General features: G+C 38.4%; 1 protein-coding gene across 3 annotated transcripts in view; it reads left to right on the top strand.

Annotated features, from left to right (window-relative positions):
* The window catches only part of LOC107716667 (hepatocyte growth factor receptor-like), a 55690-nt gene extending 44480 nt beyond the window's left edge, over positions 1 to 11210 (top strand). For 2 of the 3 annotated variants that reach the window (XM_016523170.1, XM_016523171.1), the window contains exons 12-21: positions 540 to 689; positions 1923 to 2079; positions 2930 to 3070; positions 3481 to 3717; positions 6363 to 6443; positions 7777 to 7958; positions 8133 to 8242; positions 8394 to 8559; positions 9274 to 9410; positions 10860 to 11210. In XM_016523170.1, the coding sequence (XP_016378656.1) occupies positions 540 to 689; positions 1923 to 2079; positions 2930 to 3070; positions 3481 to 3717; positions 6363 to 6443; positions 7777 to 7958; positions 8133 to 8242; positions 8394 to 8559; positions 9274 to 9410; positions 10860 to 11070 (1572 nt within the window). In that variant the 3' untranslated portion in view covers positions 11071 to 11210. The remainder of the gene's footprint in view (positions 1 to 539; positions 690 to 1922; positions 2080 to 2929; positions 3071 to 3480; positions 3718 to 6362; positions 6444 to 7776; positions 7959 to 8132; positions 8243 to 8393; positions 8560 to 9273; positions 9411 to 10859) is intronic. The other variant, XM_016523172.1, reaches the window with a different exon arrangement.
* The last annotated feature ends 596 nt before the right edge of the window (positions 11211 to 11806 follow it).

An 11806-nucleotide genomic window follows, 5' to 3' on the forward strand; every position in this document is an offset into this window, starting at 1 on the left:
ATTTTTATTTTTTTTGCAAAGTTGATGTGACTTTCACATTTCAGGCTTACTTATGGTCTGACTAATTGCAAAAAAAATTTTCTGGAGATTTTCATTGCTTTTTAAACATGTGCCTTAATGTGTCATGCCCACTTTATATATCACAATTCTGGTGGTTGCTGATTATCTAAAACAAACCCCACATTTTTAAGTAGTGATCATTTGCTTTTTGTGAATGGCTGTGATCTCCTCAGGGAGCTGGGTCTTAAGTGTATGTGCGTCTGTTCGCATTGGATCTCAGGCTGGCCGGTGCTGTATGGTAACAGGTGCAGGAGTGGAGTGTGTCCAATCTGTAAAGCCCAGGCTGTCATGTGAGGAATGCGATCACTGTCTTTATTGCCTTCTGCTCTGCTCCGTACACCAGAGCTGGCTGGGTTTAGAGGGGTAGACGCTGCACAATCTATATGCCCCATATACACGCTAAGTCATGGGGCAATTTAAACACAGTCAAGTTTTTTTCTTTCATCTAACCTTTCTGTTTCTGTCATTTCCTCTTGAAGGTCCCCCCTGTGAATCAGGAGGCAGTGAAAAATGGCGAGGTGCTGAGAGTTTCGAACCGGACCTGTGAGAGCGTCACTTTGGTGGGCAACACGCTTGAATGCACCGTACCCATGGAGCTCCAGTCCGCCGCCAAAGAGCTGGAGGTGGAGGTACAGGACTCTTTCATTCTCTCCTTCACTTCAGACCACTCCAGTCCAGACCAGCCTCCATAAGAGCCACTCGTCAGCCAGCCAGCTCTGCCCTGCTTGTTCCAGCAGCCTCTCAAAGTACCAAACATGAGCTATTTCTGATCTTAGCAAAGGCCTCTGGGTTGCCAAATCATGATAGTTTTCAGATTAGCTCCTGAATGCATATCTCTCTTGGAAATGAGGATTAGTTTCATTTCCTCAAAGGTGTTCATATTGTAATTTTTATATAACAGGCTCCACCTGATAAGATGCCTTCCTAGTATTTCCTTTCTGGTCACCATTAGCTCAACAAGAACATTAAAAAAACGTTTCTGTCCCCCATTCTGGCCCCAGACAGTCTGATATGATTGGTGCAAAGATCAAGGAAATGTTGTCCTCAGCAGAAAGTGCTTATCTGTCAGGGAGAGACGGACAGGGTGCGTGTGACACGATGCTCTAATCTGACCCCATCACAATATGGTGCGGTAAAACTCATCTCTGCCCAAACTCAATAATACTGCGCTACATAAGAGAGGCTCTATCTCTGATCCAATTTCCCCTCCTGCCTGCAGTGGATGTGTGTGTTTCATTTTGCCATGCTCCTTTATGACCAGTGAAGCCCTCTCTCTGAGCATAAACGCTCCCTGAGGATGTTTCTAGATGGATTGTTGTGATGTTGGAGGTTCAAATGTAAACACTTCGCCGCGTATGAAATCTGAAGCAAATGTGCCGCAGATGTGATGGCATGGAGATTCCCTGGTTGTAGTTTTGCATATGTGTGCTTGTCTTTATCTGTGATAATATTTTCTTCTAATATTCGGCTAAATTTTTGGCCAATTAATCAGACAGATGCTAAACAAATTCTACTAAAAGAGGCTACTTAAAAATAACTGTTATTTTGTATAATTTATGCATTATTTAAAATATTTATCTTTGTTATGCTTAAAATAAAAATTTTTTTTTTTAAATCTATATAATCACAAAATTGGATGCTATATGGTCACTGGTATTTACTGAAAATAGCTTGAGGTAATTTGTATTTAAATTGTATATTTAAAATATTTAACTTTATTATATGTCTTAAAATCCTCCCAAAAAATTATATAAAAATACAATTAAAAATATATAATATAACAGCAAAATTAGATGCTGATATATATCTGGTCATTGATTTTTACTGGAAATAACATTAAGTAATTTGTGTATCCATTATAGTGGAAGCAGGCCACATCATCTGTGATCCTAGGTCGTGTGGTATTGGCTCAAGACCAGGACTACAGGATACTGATCACAGGAGGAGTGTGTGTGTCTATCCTTCTACTGCTCCTGATCACAGTCTTTGTTTGGATCAAAAGGAAGAAGCATATTGATGGTATGTGACTTTGTGTTTTCATATTCTTGTGCAGCCTTTAATGTACGTGTGTTTGATATAAGCTATTAGCAGTCATCTTTTCAAGTTAGAATTGTGACACTTTGCACACATATGTTTCACATCATTTGTATAACTAAAGAGCATTTACATAAAAAAATAAAATAAAAATTCAAACTGGAAAACTTTGATTCAAATCAGTGTCAGATGTCTGCCCTACAAAAAAAAATATATATATATTTTGTTTTTGTTGTTGTTGTTTGTTTCTTGTTTTCCAGAAAGAAATTCTAAACATAAAAATAAATGTAGATAAATTTACTTGATGTAAGTAAAAACATTTTTATAGAATTTATTAATTTATTTATTTTGGCAAAAGTTTGTGCATAAATCTAACAAATACTAGTGAGGTTTATGATTAGAACATCTTGTAAGAACTGATTTGTAATTTAAACTTAGATATTCTCTGAGAACTAATTAAAATATTATGCAGTTTTAATGTATCTTGCTTTAAGGATGTTTAGATATTTTTATGAGAGATGTAGACAACTGGACAACAAACAATACAGATTAGGAATTTTTTTTTTTTTTTTTTTTGCAGTAATAGCATAGCTTGCTTTACGTTCTGAGGTCTGTAGTGATTCCAGCTGCTCTCATCACCAGAGACACTGAACTTGGTTATGGTTATTTGAAATGAATTTGAATGGAATGAGAGCATGAGATAAAGAAAGAGAGCCGTTTCTGGGTTGTTTGTGGGAGTTGACACTGCTGAAGTCCATGGTGGAGCGATCTGTCCCTTTTTTTCTCTCACCTGTCCTTGGTCTCTCTCTCACCCTCTGTCTCTCTCTGGTTGTAGATTTAGCTAAGGCTATGGTTTGGTATGACGGCCGGGCTCACATTCCGCACTTGGACATGTTGGCAAACGCGAGGAGTGTCAGTCCGACTAATGAAATGGTCTCTCACGAGTCGGTGGACTATAGAACCACTTTGCTTGAGGGTATGTTCTCACGCTTCGCTGCCTCTCGCTCAAAACACACCGCTGGTGGAGGTTTGCCTTCTCTGCTGATCTCAGACCAGTTTTACTGTTTTTCTCTAACTGGTCTTAGATCATTGCTGACAGGCAACTTTTTTTTCAGTTTCTCCAAACACATACGCTTTCTGACCTTAACCTCCGCTCTCTCTCTGAAGACATTGCATGCTCTCTTGCTTTGCCTTTGCCTCCTTTTTTTGTCTGAAAAGACGAAAAAAATCCCCTCTCATCTGTAGAGCTGGGTTTAGAATTTCCTCAGCTCTTTGTAGTTGGTGTAATGACTCTGCCTCCCAGACTTTTCCTGCTTTGTTCAGGTTACCCCAGGCCTCAGAGAACAAGTCATTGACTTTTGACCTCTCGACCCCATTGCCTTGCAGACCAAAACATGCCTCTGTCACAGGCCGAGTCCTGCCGGCCTCATCTCTACGCCCATCCCCATGTGGATCTGTCCCCTATGCTCGGGCCGATGGAAGGGGACCTGGCGTCTCCACTGTTGCCTTCTAATGCACCCATAGATCTGGGCAGCCTCCAGCCTGAGCTGCTGAAGGAAGTGCAGCACGTGGTCATCGCCCGGGAAGATCTGCTCTTACATGTGAATGAGATCATTGGGAGAGGTAAGAGAACACAAAATATCTGTGTTAAAATGATGGTCATGAATGTATGATGACATACTCTACTGCTCAAGTCATTAAGAATTTTTCCTTATGCTCACCTTCCTTAAGCTTTACTTAATCAAAAATACAGTAAAACAGTAATGTATAAAAATGGAAATTGTTATTTTAAATTGTAATAATATCACACAGTATTTTAAAGTGTAATTTATTCCTGTGATGGCAAAGCTGATTTTTTTTATCAGTCATTACTCCAGTCTTCAGTGTCACATGATCCTTCAATAATCATTCTAATGTAATGATTTGCTGCTCAAGAAACATTTCTTATAATAATTGATGCTGAATAAAAGGATTAATTTATTTCTCTTCAAAAAAAAAAAAAGAAGAAGAAAGAAAACTTCACCCAAGCTGCTAAATGGAGGTGTACTTTTACCAAAATAAAGATTTTTGGGGGGATTTTTGGATCTTGGTAAGCACCACTATTACCATCACTCATGCTTAGGTATTTGAAATGAATTTATTAAAAAAAAAAAAAAAAGTCAAGTATAAATTGACTTGACTACATCTGAATACTGTAATGAATTAAAAATCATTTTGATATTTTTAAGAGCATAAATTAAAAAATGTCAGGGTGATACAGTACTACTGTCATGATATATTAATGAATAAAAAAGCCTCATTAAAAGAATTAAATTAAATTAATACCATATTGAGTAGTTAGGCATAATTCTTTATTATTATTTCTTAGGGGGGAAAAAAGCAGTGAAGCAGTTTTGTCATGAGGTACGATGCAGATACATGCAGAAATAGATAACGTAATACAAGAAATGATTTCATAGAAAGGACATCTGTCTCTCTTTTAAAAAATCATGTAGTTTTAAACTATTTTTCCCTTTATCTTGGACACTCTTATTTGTCATTGACCCAAAAATCTAGTCTCTTTGCACTGTTACTGTAACTTGCAAACATATTTGGCGACAAATATTTGCCGAAAAGCTGCGTTACAAGATATCCTATATCTTAAATGAGGGATTTAGCAGAAGGAATCGGTTTCAGACGTGGTTAAAGTTAACAGGTTAAACAGTGACAATCAGCCCGGCAGGTTGGACATTTGAACGTTAAATTGCCCGTCTTCTCATTGTACTACAGAAGTGGGGGGTGTGCACGTGGGTATCAGATTCACTGTGGGGCTCAGGTGAAAACCACTCTCCAGTCCTCCCCAAACCCCTGCACAATACTCCTAAAACCCATCACCCCTGTGGGAAAACCAAACCCTATGTATGTGTGTGTATGCCTGTGTTTGTGCATGTTACACAAAGCGATTTATAGAGCGAGAGGAAGAGGCTGTGCATGTGTGTGAGTATGTTGGGGTGCTCGGGGTGGCATGTGAGGTGATTTGTTCCCGTGTTAAATTCCAGGCTCATTGTTGGGCCGTCTCAGGGCTCCGTGCCGGTAATCCGACTCTGCTGCCATCTGGGAAGACGTGATAGCAGAGCTGGAGAGAGATTACAGCACTCCACGCTCTATTATTTCAACACAACACCCCGACTCTCTCTTGCCCTCTATTCTCCATGCCCTCATTAGAGAGAATACCCTGCCCAGACACTTGTAATTGGTTCATCTTTCAGTTATACACCACGCTGCACTCCAGACGCCCTGTTTGAGTTCATATTTCACAGTATTCTCACAATTATTCTTTTATGTGTCTGTTTTGCACAGTCTCACTATTATTATAGCTCATACTTAGGGTGCGAGATTTGAATAAAGCACTAGTTATTAAACTCTGCTGTGCAACTCATTGCACATTATTTGTGCTACAGACATGAATTACACTGTACCTCAGATCTTGGAGATTGGAAAGAATAGTTGTAATTCTTTTCTAACTAATTTGATTTCAAATTTTTGAATGGCCGTCAATAAAACTGTAGCAGTTTCCATAATAATGTACGCTACCGTTTCAAAAGAAATGTTTTTGAAAGAAGTCTCTTATGCTTACCAAGGCTGCATTTATTTGATCAAAAATGTATACAGCAATATTGTAAATAAAATACTAGATTTTCTAGATTTACTACACTTCAGAAATCATTGTAGTATACTGAAATTGCTGATCAAAAATCATTTATTATTAATGTTAAAAACAGTTGTGATGCTAAAATAATACTTTGAAACATTTTTTCTATTAGTCTATTTTACAAGTCTATTATAAATGTCTTTACTGTCTTTGATCAATTTAATAACATTTGAATGGTAATGTATAACCAGCAATGCAAGTTCGCATCTGGCTTGTAACATTTCCAGATCCTATTCTGCATGTCCTCTCTGGCCCTTTATCAATAAAAGGTGCAAAAAAATTAAATTAAAAAAGAAAATGTAGTGGTAAATGGTACTCAATTGAACTTAAATGAACTTCATATGTCACTTTTTGTGAAAAAAAAAATCATATTGTGTGAGACTAGTAGACTCAGAGAGAGAAAGTTTGAGAGCAACAGAACAAGTCCCACCACAATATATTCACACTGTATTGTTCTTGCTTCTGGACTTGATGTGATACGCACCTGCTATGCCCACACTCCGCTCTGGCATAAAGCGCATTGATAGATTGATGTGCTAATAATCTCTGCATCTTTTCCTGTCTTTGTGTGCACCAGGGCACTTTGGCTGCGTGTTCCATGGAACCCTGCTTGAACCAGATGGCCAGAAGCAGCACTGCGCCATCAAGTCCTTAAACCGTGAGTTTGACAACATGAGTGTTAAGGTGGTACAGTTGCAAGCACAGAGAGCTGAAGCTCTAAAATCTGACTGGATGAGCCACATTCAACCATATTCATGAGGGTTTTGGGCATTCTATTGTGCCTAACTCCCCTTATACATGGAAAAGCCACTATAACGTGGTATTGATTGGCCCTAACGGCCTAAAAATCATTGAAACTATTAAATCCTACAGAAAAGATGTTAAAATACATTTAGGATCCCCTCTAGTCTGCATAATTATTCCACCCATAGATTATGAATTAATTCTGAACCCAGTTTGACATCTCTTTACTGAGATATGACGTATGACTGTTGAGGCTGTTTTAATAGGGCCTTGTGATGAAGATGATGATGATGAATGCAGCCATATCGCATTAGAGATGCCTCTAATCATGTCATGTCACTGAGAGCTTTTAGATTTATGACCTGAGCTTTGTTTTTCTGTCTCAGTTTTAAACAGGAACTGTTGCTTAACTAGACTCTCAATGTATCATGTTTTACATCATATTTTTACATTTAACTTTTTTAAAAAGCGGTGTTTTTGTTGTGCATTTCAGTATAATTTTTTTGTTTTTATTAATATTTTAAATTTGTTTTTATTTTTATATTTTCCATTTTCAAAAAAACTATTTTATTTCATTTAACATTTACTTCATTAATTTGTTTTTGTGGTTTTAGTTAACTACAATAACCCTGGTGCATTCGTATATTAATCACAACAAAGAATCATAAAATTGTTATCAATAAATAATGAAGAATTGATTGACTACTTTATGGCTGCTCCCAGATCAGTTTTGGTCTTTTGAGGATCCTAAGCTACTCTGACAGCAGAGTAGGACAGAGTAGGACTGTAAGACATGTACACACAGGCCTTTCCTTTTTTGTGTACCTATAAGCCTCTCTTTCTCTTAGTGAAAGGTTAAACATCTGTTTAATCTCCTCAAAATGTGAAAGCTCCACCAACAAGATTAAGGGAGGCGCAGCTAAAATGGCAGGACCAACAGAATCTCAGAGCTCCGCTAGTAACGGTGCGGTCATGTCACAGCGGATTAAGTCTCCGTTCCGAAACCTCCCGGCTGAAATATCAGGCCGTGTGTGATAAAACACTTGATAGTGTTGGGGATAATTTATTAGTCGTGGTGAATGGTTCACTGACAATTTGGCAGGTTTATTGCTAACTCAGAAAACGTATAGCAGGATAGATTTTAAACGAGTCATTTTGCATGTGTAAATCTAGGCTGGGGGTGATACCAAAAACCATGGTGGTAATCTTTGAACTTCTTAGACTGTTTTTGTGCATTTATGTGGCAGGAATCACCGATATAGAGGAGGTGTCCCAGTTCCTGAAGGAGGGCATCATCATGAAAGATTTCAGCCATCCCAATGTGCTCTCTCTGCTGGGAATCTGCCTGCCCAGCGAGGGCTCGCCTCTCGTCGTGTTGCCATACATGAAGCACGGAGATCTGCGTAACTTCATCAGAGATGAAACTCATGTATGTGGTGGCAGCATCTAAATGTCTTTCAGCACAACTTCAGTGACAGACTGTAGCTCCATGGCTATTAAAAACATAATAAAGATGATAACAACGAAATTGAAAAGGTGACAGTGCCATGTGGTGAAGTGCTTTGTTGTTTTTATTGTTATTGTTTTTAAATGGTTCCCACAGAACCCCACAGTGAAGGACCTGATGGGTTTCGGGCTGCAGGTGGCTAAAGGAATGGAATATCTCGCCAGCAAGAAGTTTGTACACAGAGACCTCGCAGCCAGAAACTGCATGTGAGTTTTTCAACAAATTACCCAACAGTGTTTTGAAGTATTGTGCAGTATGTAATTTAATGTTTTTAGGGGCATGTGACTTGCATTAGGGTGTTTGTATTCTTAAATTAATGACATTTTAACCTAATATGTTTATAACATCCCCTCTCAGGCTGGATGAGAGCTACACAGTAAAGGTGGCTGATTTTGGCTTGGCCAGAGACGTCTATGATAAAGAATACTACAGCGTGCACAACAAGCACGGGGTCAAGCTGCCCGTCAAATGGATGGCATTAGAAAGCCTGCAGACACACAAGTTCACCACCAAATCTGATGTGGTAAGTAACTCAATACCAATCTCAGTTTGTAATGGCATCCTTAACATAAATTGCAGTTATATTGAACAAAGATCAGTTTTCACAGCCTATAATTAGAAGATTACATTTTTTGTGTTGTTTCAAAAGTGAGATGTTTAAATGATCAAACCTAACATTTTTGGGTGTCAAAAGTATGCTTGAATTTTCAAATCAAACTCAAATATCAATTTTGGGCATTAAATGCACTAAATCAAATCATAGTGCACCCATGATCCCCCAAAATGCTGACTATGTAGGTAGCTTACTGCAGTACAATGAAGTTTTACCATGATATTTTAGTCTGATGGCAATAGTCTTGAAACAACTTGTGGTCTCTGGGTCACTTTGACAAGATTTGCGCAGAATCTTTCTCTATCACACTGACTCGTGCATGCACACACATGTCAGGCTCAAGGTGAATCATGACTCATGTCCTGTTTTCTAACCTACCTGAATTTAAAATAAAATTGATGACTACACGTGGCCACTTCTGGGGAAAATAGTTTCTCAACATTTCCCAGATACTGACCTGACTGTTCCCTTAAATGGATTTATGAGTTCAGCTTTCCTGTGCTTTGTTTCCCTTTTTGTTGGCCTCCAACAAATGACAGTGTTGGAGCCACCTGAAGTTCACTTGTTTTGATAGCTCACTTGCTGTCCTCATAACTCATTGTTTTGAATTTGATCTTCACGCAGTGGTCGTTCGGCGTGTTGCTGTGGGAACTCATGACCCGGGGCGCCCCGCCTTACTCCGATGTGAACTCCTTCGACATCACTATCTTCCTCTTGCAAGGACGAAGACTATTACAACCAGAGTTCTGCCCAGATGCACTGTAAGTGCACACACACACCCACATGACACACACTTGGTCCTTCATTATGACCACCGTATGGCACTCTGAAGGGGGAGTGTGTCAACAAGAGCGTAAAACAGAGAGCCATTGTTAACCACCCGCAGATTCAGTCAAGCAGTAGTAGTTCATCAAAACTCTTGGCCAGCTCAGCTCTGCATGACTACCTGAGCTCGGCACACATCGACTCCCCACCCTGCCTGTATGATATGAGTCAACCTCCAAACATTCTTCACACGCTGCCGTCTAATATCCAGCCGTGGCTCTGAATAGAGATATGTGGGTCATCACTCCCTTCCCTCATGGACGGCACAAAGAGCCAGTCCTCCCAGGTCTTTGTGCCTCTGCTCAGCAGACTATTGCTGGACAAACAATGGAAAGTCGTTCTGAAATGAGATGAAAGTTTGCACCGAAGGTTATAAATCTCAAGGCAACGCTGTCTGCCAAAGCAAACAGCTGAGATGGAAAACGGAGAAGTAGGATGACTTACACTACACTTGTGATTCTTAGCTCAAAACGAATCAAAATTAACTGACAAATAAATAGAAATATTTAAAACTACACTACTAATGTTGAAAAATGACATTTTCCACAAAAATATGAAGCAGCACAACTGTTTTCAACACTTAATAATAAGAAGAAATGTTTCTTGAGCAGCAAATCAGCATATTAGAATGATTTCTAAAGGATCATGTGACACTGAAGACTGAATGGCTGATGAAAATTCAGATTTGCATTACAGAAATAAATTACATTTCAAAATATAAAAAAACTGAACAGAGTCATTTTAAAGTAATTATTATATTTTAAAAATATATAAGAAGAAAACAGGTACTTTAAATTGTAATAATATTTCACAATACTACTGTTTTTACTCTATTTTTGTTCAAATAAATGCAGCCTTGGTGAACCTAAGAGACTTTCAAACCTCAGATTTTGAACAATGTTGTATTTATTTCATTTAAAAAATAAATAAATAAATGTAATCATAAAATTAAAAAAAATAAAATAAAGTGGACAAATAAAGACATTTAAAAACTATTTAATTCATGTTTAAAATATTAGTTTAATTTTAACAATAAATGAATAACTATTTGACTCATTTTTAAATGCACCTTTTAAATAGAAAAAATATTCTGTTTAAATTAATGCAGGGCGGGGCTTGATTGTATCCTGTAGGATTTGATTGGATTGTGCAAAGTGGGATATAACATTATTAATGTTGTTTGCTAATTGTATAAATGAACCCTTAATGCTAAAGTATTTTACATCTGTTTGTGCCTTGAACATTAATTAATGAATTTTGAAAACTTTTTTTGGCTTGGAAAAATGTGTGCAGATGAATCTTGCACAATAAGACCAAGAACTTTTATTAAGAAAGTAAAATTTATGAATTTAGGATTTCCTTACATTTTTTTCAATTTTTTGTAGATATAATGTCATGATCGAGTGCTGGCACCCCAAACCCGAGCGCCGGCCCACCTTCTCAGAGCTAGTGTCCCGCATCGCCACCATCTTCTCCAGCTTCAGCGGCGAGCACTACATCCTCCTTAACACCACCTACGTCAACATCGATAAGATGACGCCCTACCCCTCTCTGATCTCCTCTCAGAGTAACCTCGACCGTGACTGCTGCACCTGAGAGACAAAGACACCAGACAGAGGGAGGGAGAGGAGAACAACAAAAAAAGCCATTGCTGTTCATGAAAGACACTGGACTGACTGCCAGGGGCGGCTTTCATCGTTAAAGGAGGAGGAAAGTGGCCCAAGGACACTCTGAAAGACATAAAAGGCACAAACACTCCCTTAATCGCTGTAAATAGATTATGATGAGCTGTGACCTGTGGAGTTAAGGTTCTTCAGTCGAGCATGAGATGGTCCTGATCTCCTGGGACAGAGATTGTGACTCCACTGCCATTGTGAAAAAGGTTGGCATCCCATTAACGTTTCATCTGTAGGGTTGCATTTTGATTCTTCTTGCAGTCTGACCATCTGATTCATTTATGCTTTTGGCAGATGTTTTCAAACGACTTCAAGATGTCTCAACTTGTGTTCTCAGACGTAACCTGAGTGTACGTTGACCAATTTATTTTCTGTGAAAAGTGTAATAAAACGTTGTGCATGCCTTCATACTATGAACTGAGAGCAGCATAATGAAGTTATCAGGACAACACTGGACTCACGTGACATATGACAATGTTTTGAGGGACTTTGAATCTGTCAATGCTCTTGTGAGGCCTGTACGTCTTGATTCAGACCGATATGAATGATTCTGTTTTGTTTACTTACGTTCAGATGATTGTTTTCTGTCCTGGCCATTTCAATCTTACTGTCAAGATTTATTCCGTAGTTCTTCTATATTTTTATATAATCTTCTT

This window comes from Sinocyclocheilus rhinocerous, unplaced genomic scaffold (assembly GCF_001515625.1).
Source record: "Sinocyclocheilus rhinocerous isolate Xijiao unplaced genomic scaffold, SAMN03320098_v1.1 scaffold1201, whole genome shotgun sequence".
Classification (NCBI taxonomy): domain Eukaryota; kingdom Metazoa; phylum Chordata; class Actinopteri; order Cypriniformes; family Cyprinidae; genus Sinocyclocheilus; species Sinocyclocheilus rhinocerous.